General features: G+C 46.3%; 1 protein-coding gene across 1 annotated transcript in view; it reads right to left on the reverse strand.

The window, feature by feature from the left end:
• Nucleotides 1–10,814, reverse strand: part of adamts3 (ADAM metallopeptidase with thrombospondin type 1 motif, 3) — a 487,969-nt gene that overhangs the window by 49,652 nt on the left and 427,503 nt on the right. The window contains exon 18 of the mRNA XM_061895958.1: nucleotides 9,150–9,313. Within this exon, the coding sequence (XP_061751942.1) occupies nucleotides 9,150–9,313 (164 nt within the window). The remainder of the gene's footprint in view (nucleotides 1–9,149; nucleotides 9,314–10,814) is intronic.

Here is a 10,814-nt window from a genome sequence, read left to right on the forward strand (position 1 = left end):
GAGGGGGTCCGGTCCGATGACCCAGGATGGACCGCTCGCCTGTATCGGTTGGGGACATCTCTACGCTGCTGATCCGCCTCCGCTTGAGATGGTTTCCTGTGGACGGGACTCTGGCTGCTGTCTTGGATCCGCTTTGAACTGAACTCTCGCGGCTGTGTTGGAGCCACTATGGATTGAACTTTCACAGTATTATGTTAGGGGGGGGGGTTGCCCACATCTGAGGTCCTCTCCAAGGTTTCTCATAGTCAGCATTGTCACTGGCGTCCCACTGAATGTGAATTCTCCCTGCCCACTGGGTGTGAGTTTTCCTTGCCCTTTTGTGGGTTCTTCCGAGGATGTCGTAGTCGTAATGATTTGTGCAGCCCTTTGAGACATTTGTGATTTGGGGCTATATAAATAAACATTGATTGATTGATTGATTGATTTTAGCTCAGGGGCCGCATGGAGGAAAATGTGGGCCGGACTATGAAAATCAGAGCATTAAAACTAAAAAAATAAAGACAACTTCAGATTATTTTCTTTGTCTTATTTAGGCCAAAAATAGAACAAACACATTCTGAAAATATTACCATAAAAATATAGAATAAAATAACGGCAGCAGTAAAATTTAGATCCATGAAGGAAAGAAGAAAGTGAATGAATGTTTACAACCGAAGAAATGTACATATGCATAAAAATGTGTTTTATTTTGTATTATTTCTCTTAATTAAGTAACGTTTATAACAAAATTATTCCCACACACAATATAGAATGTGAGATACAACAGGATAATGCATACATTTATTCTCTGTTTTCAAAACGGATACAAAGATGTGGCACCCCAAAAATTTACTGTGTTACCCATTTTTATGACTTGATTTTGCCTCTGATTTGGTGAGTCTAAATTATAAATCATGCCTCTCACTCGCACAGTAGAAGAATGTGGCCATAAACCGAGAAGTTGGTCAACTTTGATGTCCAAATTCTACCCAAAGATGGCAAACAAGTAACACAACTTTTTTTAATTTTTTAAACCTGCATGAGGATTATGATGAATTCTTCATCTAAACGGTCAATCGATATCCCACTGCGAGCAGACATTGTACAGTATGTGATTGTTCTATTAGGTTCATACTTTGTATTTGTTAGTTAGCACTTAGCAATACTACTACTTGCCGGATCTGCTTATCACTAAGCTTCTAAAATGTGTAGTTTATGCTCTGAATATTCAGGTTAAAAAATATAAAGTTCTGGAAAGTAATTATTGTTGGCTCTCGTGAAGTCTGCCATGATTGGTGTCAGGTTCAAACACTGAGGACATCTATTAAACAAGACAAGAAGCAAAGAATTAAACAGAGACAGATTTTAAATTTGGCTCAATTTGAGGAGAAACGTCTGGGCTGTACTCTTGTACGGTCTCCAGCGCGCTCTGGCGAAAGATTGTACGCCACCTCTGTTTTTTGGACTTTCCCTGATTACATGGCAACAGCTGTTTCTAAGGGACATGGGTCGTAAACAGCCATTGCCTTTGATGACAACAGTTCAAAGAAAAGGTCGTAAAAGAGTTCACAGAAAAGGTCACCTGTAGCCGAGTTTGGTCCTAATTCGTCTCTGCTAGTTCCTCCCGGGGGTGAACAAAGCGATAGGTCAAATTCAGACGACAAATTTCACCACACCTACTGTGTGTGTGTGACAATCATTGGTACCTTAACTTAACTTTAACTTTTAACTTATGGCTACCAATCAAACATTGTATCCACTTTAAAATAATTCTCCTTACTTTCAAAGCCACCCATAACCCTCTCTCCGTCATATTTCTCTGACCTGCTTCATGTTGCCACGCCCTCACATTCCCTAAGATCTTCTTCGTCCATCCATCTCACTGTCCCCTTATTTAAACAGTCCAGCATGGGTGTCTGAACTTTCAGCCTCTCTGCCCCACATCTTTGGAACTCTCTACCACCAGACCTTCGGAACTTTCTTCCACCAGACCTTCGTAACTGAGACTCAATATCCCTCTTTAAATCAAGACTCAAAACACACCTATTCCTGACTGCTTACTCACTGTAATCATCTTATTTTATCTATCTTTGTTGTTGTTGTTTTTGTTGTCGTTTTTATCCAATTTGATTTTATTGTTTTGATTTTGTACGGTGTCCTTGAGTGCCCAGAAAGGTGCCTTATAAGTAAAATGTATTATTATTATTATTATTAAATTAAGGCCCAAGTTGTTTGTTTACGAGCTTTTTTTTAATTATTTCTCTTTGCTATTTGGGCTTATTGGACGCTAATTAGAATAAAAACTAAAAATCATCTCTTAATATGATGTACTTAGTCCATATGTACACATACATGTACTTCATGTGTAGTGACATGCACATTTTTATTTTTACACTTTTTTTCCCCAAATTCCATTCATGTTATACTCTTCTGACACCACCAGTTGGCAGTACAAGTGTCCACATAAGTGGCCATAAGACCCGAATTCAGTAATGTACACAATTTTAAAGATAAGAGCTAAAAGGCGCTGTCCACGCATGTGGCCACTATGGCCATCAGAAGTTAAAGGGGAACATTATCACAATTTCAAAAGGATTAAAAACAATAAAAATCACTTCCCAGTGGCTTGTTGTATTTTTTGAAGTTTTCTTCAAAATTTTACCGGTCCCGGAATATCCCTGAATAAAGCTTTAAAGTGCCTTATTTTCGCTATCTTCGAAACCATTATCCATTTCCCTGTGACGTCATACAGGGCTGCCAATACAAACAACATGGCGGTTACCACAGCAAGATATAGCGACATTAGCTCGGATTCAGACTCGGATTTCAGCGGCTTAAGCGATTCAACAGATCACGCATGTATTGAAACAGATGGTCGGAGTATGGAGGCCGATAGCGAAAACCAAATTGAAAAAAAAACTGAAGCTATTGAGCGAATTGCTATTGACGCTATTCGGCCATAGCGTGGGTGTACCTAATGAAGTGGCCCATAGCATGGCTGCCTTATTAGCATCGCCGGTAAAATGTGCGGACCAAACGATCAGGACTTTCGCATCTTGGGACACTGGAGCAACTTAAATCCGTCGATTGGTAAGTGTTTGTTTCGCATTAAATGTGGGTATCTAGTTTCAAATGTACATACAGCTAGCGTAAAAAGCATGTTAGCATCGATTAGCGTAGCATGTTAGCATCGATTAGCTGGCAGTCATGCCATGACCAAATAAGTCTGATTAGCACTTAAGTCAACAACATCAACAAAACTCACCTTTGTGATTTCGTTGACTTAATCGTTGCAAATGCATCTGCAGGTTATCCATACATCTCTGTGCCATGTCTGTCAAATGTGAAGACACTCTGGTACATTCAATAGGGGTTCTGGCGGCAGATTTCTTGCCAGTGGTGCAACTTGAATCCCTCCCTGTTAGTGTTGTTACACCCTCCGACAACACACTGATGAGGCATGATGTCTCCAAGGTTCCAAAAATTTCTTGCCAGTGGTGCAACTTGAATCCCTCCCTGTTAGTGTTGTTACACCCTCCGACAACACACCGACGAGGCATGATGTCTCCAAGGTTCCAAAAAATAGTCGAAAAAACGGAAAATAACAGAGCTGAGACCCGGTGTTTGTAATGTGAAAATGAATATGGCGGGTGTGTTACCTCGGTGACGTCACGTTCTGACGTCATGGCTAAAAGACCGATAAACAGAAAGGCGTTTAATTTGGCAAAATTCACCCATTTAGAGTTCGGAAATCGTTTAAAAGAAATACATGGTCTTTTTTCTTCAACCTCAAGGATATATTGATGCTTGCATAGGTTTGATGATAATGTTCCCCTTTAACACGGATCAATCGTCCTGTCCCCTTAGCAGAAAAACAGCCCCAAAGCATGATGTTTCCACCACCATGCTTCACAGTAGGTATGGTGTTCTTGGGATGCAAATCAGTCTTCTTCTACCTCCAAATACGACGAGTTGAGTTTATATCAACATTTTTTCTGCACCACAAAGGTATATATTGACGCTTGCATAGGTTTGGTGATAATGTTCCCCTTTAAGGGGAAACATTTCTAACATGGGGAGCGGAATTTGATCCGAAATGAAAATGTGTCAAGTGTAAACTGCGCGTAATGAAGGACGCTGAAATTGAGCGTGCAATATGGCTTCCCCTCACCTCGCCATATTGACACTTGACTCTTGAGAGGCTCTGATTTGATTTCGAATCCTCATCGACCGGCTTTATTCAAGCAGCCCGCTTTCAGGCGTCTATACGCAAACACGAACCATCCATTTACTACAGTTTGTCCCTTTCAGGGTCGAGGATGGAGGGTGCTGGAGCCTATCTTGTATTGTACCGTATGTCCCGGCAAGAAATCTGCGTTCAAAAGACTCCGGCTTATTAGTGATTCCTAGAGCTCAAAAAAAGTCTGCGGGCTATAGAGCGTTTTCCGTTCGGGCTCCAGTACTCTGGAATGCCCTCCCGGTAACAGTTCGAGATGCTACCTCAGTAGAAGCATTTAAGTCTCATCTTAAAACTCATCTGTATACTCTAGCCTTTAAATAGACCTCCTTTTTAGACCAGTTGATCTGCCGCTTCTTTTCTTTCTCCTATGTCCCCCCCTCCCTTGTGGAGGGGGTCCGGTCCGATGACCATGGATGAAGTACTGGCTGTCCAGAGTCGAGACCCAGGATGGACCGCTCGTCGGGACCCAGGATGGACCGCTCGCCTGTATCGGTTGGGGACATCTCTATGCTGCTGATCCGCTTGAGATGGTTTCCTGTGGACGGGACTCTCACTGCTGTGTTGGAGCCACTATGGATTGAACTTTCACAGTATCATGTTAGACCCGCTCGACATCCATTGCTTTCGGTCCCCTAGAGGGGGGGGGGTTGCCCACATCTGAGGTCCTCTCCAAGGTTTCTCATAGTCAGCATTGTCACTGGCGTCCCACTGGATGTGAATTCTCCCTGCCCACTGGGTGTGAGTTTTCCTTGCCCTTTTGTGGGTTCTTCCGAGGATGTTCTAGTCGTAATGATTTGTGCAGTCCTTTGAGACATTTGTGATTTGGGGCTATATAAATAAACATTGATTGATTGATTGATCTGAGCTGCATTCGGGCGGAAGGCGGTGTACACCCTGGACAAGTCGCCACCTCATCACAGGGCCAACGCAGATAGACAGACAACATTCACACTCACATTTACACACGAGGGCTAATTTTAGTGTTGCCAATCAACTTATCCCCAGTTGCATGTCTTTGGAGTATCTACACAAACAAACTGCATATATTTGCGAGCGGATCTGATTAAAAATATGAATGCATTATTTCTTACCGGGCGACACAATCAAATCCCGTTCTCCCGTGGGCTCCCGGCTGGGCTACATACTAACGCCCCTATTAACTTATGTATACAAGGCAACATGGCATTATTATGTCGCCTGTACGCTTTAATGCGGGTTTTATGATTGCGACATCACAATGGGTCGGAGGGTGGCGTACGCTATCAGGCAAACGTCTAGACGTGTGATGCGTGCCGGCGGATCGAAAACAATTCCGCTTCCACTGAGCCGTCGATGTAATTTTCCACTGGCGTCTCCTCCCTGATTGCCTATCGAAAAAAAAACGGCCGAGCTCAGTGTAAAATAAGACCGGCCGAATACATGCTAACAGGAACACGGTCCCATTTTGTTTAACCTAAACTTCTAACTCGCACTCATCAATCCCTTTATTTGTGGATTAATGCGACTTAACGTTATTAAGTCGCATTGTCGATTTTCATCGGTACGACAGGCAATGTTGGACTAACGCGTAATTGTAACGCCTTATTTTCGGCGGTAACTAGTAGTCTAAGGCGTTATTTTTTTTAAATTCAGTAACTCAGTTACTGTGTTATTTTACGTTATTTGTTATTTAGTATCAGTTAGAAACAGAACATCTGGAGAGCTGCAGTGTCGTCCTTCTCTGTCACAAGGAAAAGAAGATGCGCACTCTGTGTGGGTTGACCGACAGACAGACAGACAGACAGACAGACGGGGTGTTGGGAGCCGGGGGTCTGTGTTTTCTAACAAGACATCATGGCGTAGCCAGAAGCCGAGTTTCTTAACATGGCGATATTCTCACTACTTTTCATTTGCAGAGCACAAACAAAATAGTATTTTTTAGTTAAATGTAAGTTGTGTCTTGGATCAACGATCGTATGTACTGCCCAAAACAGCAAATACAATCTGCTAAAACAGCTACAAAAGCAACATGCTTTGACTAAGCTAGTACAAAGAGACACACTTCAATTCCACCTCCAACCGCGGCTGGATTTTAAAGGACGGACGGACCGACAGACAGACAGACGGACCAGCGGACACACGGATTGACAGACAGACCGACACAGACACATTTAACCTCCAACAGCGGCTGGATTTTAACGGACGAACGGACAGACAGACAGACAGACAGACAGACACACTTCACCTCTACCTCCAACATCGGATTGATTTTAATGGACGGACGGACAGAGTCACCGACCGACCGATAGACCGACTGACAGACAGACAGACATACAGACAGACAGACACACATCACCTCCACCTCCAACAGCGGCTGGATTATAACGGACGGACGGACCGACAAGCAGACTGACAGACAGACTGACAGACCGACAGACAGGCAGACAGACAGACAGACAGACAGACAGACAGACAGACCGACCGACAGACTGGCAGACCGGCAGACCGACAGACCGACCAACAGACAGATAGACAAACTTCACCTGCACCTCCAACAGCGGCTGGATTTTAATGGACGGACGGACAGACCGACCGACCGACCGATCGACAGACAGAAAGACCGACAGAACGACCAACCGACAGACAGACAGACCGAGAGACAGAGACAGACAGACTGACAGACTGGCCGACAGACAGACAGACCGACCAACAGACACACTTCACCTCCACCTCCAACAGCGGCTGGATTTTAACGGACGGACGGACTAATGGACAGACGGACAGACCGACCGATCGATCGACAGACAGAAAGACAGACAGACTGACAGACCGACAGATCGACCGACCGACGGACAGACAGACACAGTTCACCTCCACTTCCAACAGCGGCTGGATTTCAACGGACGGACGGATGGACAGACGGACGAACGGACAGACAGACGGACGGACAGACAGGCGGACAGACGGACAGCGACAGACAGACAGACAGACAGACAGACACAGTTCACCTCCACCTCCAACAGCGGCTGGATTTCAACAGACGGACGGACGGATGGACGGACAGACAGACAGACAGACAGACGGACTGGCAGACCGGCAGACCGACCAACATACAGACAGACACACTTCACCTGCACCTCCAACAGCGGCTGGATTTCAATGGACGGACGGACAGACCGACCAACCGATCGACAGACAGAAAGACCAACCGACAGACAGACAGACAGACCGAGAGACAGAGACAGACAGACTGGCCGACAGACAGACAGACTGACGGACCGACAGACCGACCAACAGACACACTTCACCTCCACCTCCACCTCCAACAGCGGCTGGATTTTAACGGACGGACGGACAGATGGACAGACGGACATACCGACCGACCGATCGATCGACAGACAGAAAGACAGACAGACTGACAGACCGACCGACCGACCAACAGACAGACACAGTTCACCTCCACCTCCAACAGCGGCTGGATTTCAACGGACGGACGGACGGACAGACGGACGAACGGACAGACAGACGGACGGACAGACAGGCGGACAGACGGACAGCGACAGACATACAGACAGACAGACACAGTTCACCTCCACCTCCAACAGCGGCTGGATTTCAACAGACGGACGGACGGATGGACGGACGGACGGACAGACAGACAGACAGACAGACAGACACACAGACAGACGGAGAGACAGACTGACAGACTGACAGACTGACAGACAGGCAGACAGACAGACAGACAGACTGGCAGACCGGCAGACCGACAGACTGACCAACAGACAGATAGACACACTTCACCTGCACCTCCAACAGCGGCTGGATTTCAACGGACGGACGGACGGACGAACGGACAGACAGACGGACGGACGGACGGACAGGCAGACAGACGGACAGGCGGACAGACGGACAGCGACAGACAGACAGACAGACACAGTTCACCTCCACCTCCAACAGCGGCTGGATTTCAACAGACGGACGGACGGATGGACGGACGGACGGACAGACAGACAGACAGACAGACAGACACACAGACAGACGGAGAGACAGACTGACAGACTGACAGACTGACAGACAGGCAGACAGACAGACAGACAGACTGGCAGACCGGCAGACCGACAGACTGACCAACAGACAGATAGACACACTTCACCTGCACCTCCAACAGCGGCTGGATTTCAACGGACGGACGGACGGATGAACGGACAGACAGACGGACGGACGGACGGACAGGCAGACAGACGGACAGGCGGACAGACGGACAGCGACAGACAGACAGACAGACACAGTTCACCTCCACCTCCAACAGCGGCTGGATTTCAACGGACGGACGGATGGACAGGCAGACAGACAGACACACAGACAGACGGAGAGACAGACTGACAGACTGACAGACCGACAGACAGGCAGACAGACAGACAGACAGACAGACTGGCAGACTGGCAGACCGACAGACTGACCAACAGACAGATAGACACACTTCACCTGCACCTCCAACAGCGGCTGGATTTCGACGGACGGACAGACGGACGGATAGACAGACGGTCAGACGGGCAGAGACAGACAGACAGACAGACTGTTAGACTGGACTTTTACGAGCCTTACTCTTGGTAGGTTCAAAAACTGCTTTCGCTCTTCTCGCTGGGAACTCATTTCAACACAAAGTTTTTGCGATAATTCCGACAGAACTATTCCAACAGCCATGACATTATGTTCTTTACAAGTGTCTGTTGACTTTTGATCACGACTCTACATCCAACTCTCACAAAAGACGAAGAAGAAAGCGGATGCTGGTTCTCAGTAGGACATAACAGGAGCACAAAAGAACCTTTCTTTAAAGATCCTTGAAGGTACCGCATTCTGCGGAGTTTCATTCAATAGATAATTCTCTGAGGCCGTGAAGGTACTTTTCAAAGTTTCCCACACAAGACGGAGAAGGACATCCTCTTACCAGGACCACCACGGGGTCATGCAGGGGTCCGTCGGTGTGCAGAGTCTCCACGTCTCCCTCGACGACGTAGTGCCACTCCACGCCTAAATCAATGAAGCTTCTCGATCGGACCTCCTCCCCTTTGCCGTTGAGGACGTAGTGGCCCGTCGCTTGGTTCTTGATTGCTGCAATCAATCATTGGTTAGGAGGACCAGCAGCTTTACAGATACCAGCGGCAGAGAATTCATCACAGAGAGACGAAGGAGTCCATCGTGCTGACGAGAATATTACGATTTTTTGGCCCTGAGGCGGAACATGACACCAAAGCGGTAAAGATCACGTTCTTTGAGACCGAGTCAAGTCCGAGCCCAGGTTATTGCTTCTACGATCACGTCTGAAGATGTCTTTCTTTCGACTTTTTTCCTTTGAATTTAGCGTGTTTTATCTTGCTTCAATTTGTCACTCTCGTTCAACAAAAATGCTAAAATAACACCCGAAAGTAATTAATTTAATCTACTTTATATCAATACATAAAAGCCTACTTCTCAGCTTTCTGCTATAAACTGACATACTCAGTCAAAAAGCTGCGGATTGTATCCGAGAAAATCGACAATTATAGGAAAATGATCGGAAAAATTTTATCGCTACAATTTTAGAGGAGCCTTTTGTCATAATTTCATGTCAAGTGATCATTAAATGGCATCAAAAGGCATTACTAAATCATGTTTTTTCCCCGATTTCCTTTATAACTGATAACGGTAGAACAGCCTGGATATGCTCGTTCCAAAATTAGATTTACCGCCCCGAAATCTTGTTATTGTTTTCATTTTGATGCCCCGCCCTCCCCGGCTTGACCAATTAGAAAGTCTGTCAGTGTGTCACAACCAGGTTGCCAGTTACGCACATACTTGCCAACCCTCCCGATTTTTCCGGGAGACTAACGAATTTCGGTGCCCCTTCCGAAAATCTCCCGGGGCAACCACTCTCCCGAATTTCTCCCAATTTCAACCCGGACAACAATATTGTTGTCACGTCCGCTTTTCCCCCACACAAAACAGCGTGTCGGCCAATTCATATAACATACCTGGCCGTATAAACAACTTTAACGCTGTGACAAATATGCGCCACACGGTGAACCCACACCAAACAAGAATGACAAACGCATTTTGGGAGAACATACGCACTGTAACACCACAGCACGAATACCCAGAGCCCTATGCAGCACTAACTCTTCCGGGACGCTACAATATGCAGCCCCGAAATCTATCCATCCTCTTCCGCTTATCTGAGGTCGAGTCACGGGGGCAGCAGCCTAAGCAGGGAAGCCCAGACTTCCCGCACACAACCTGTTCAGACTCCTTCCCTCTGGAAGAAGATACAAGAGCCTCCGTTCTCGCACCACCAGACTCACCAACAGCTTTCACCACCAGGCTGTTAGGCTGCTGAACTCTCTCTCCCCCCTGCACCACCCCCCCTTCAATCCAACAGGCTGTCAGGACTTTGAAATCCCCCTTCCCCGGAACAACCTGAACGCTAAACCCCATGACCCACAGAAAAAAATGACTATGCAAAATTGCACACATCTGCTGCTATATCATAAGTATTTGCACTACTGATGAAACGCTCATCGTTTACAGCCAAATCCTATTCAAAAACAACAGGAACTACATAGTAGGTAGACATATT

Source organism: Nerophis ophidion, linkage group LG01, assembly GCF_033978795.1.
Source record: "Nerophis ophidion isolate RoL-2023_Sa linkage group LG01, RoL_Noph_v1.0, whole genome shotgun sequence".
Lineage (NCBI taxonomy): Eukaryota > Metazoa > Chordata > Actinopteri > Syngnathiformes > Syngnathidae > Nerophis > Nerophis ophidion.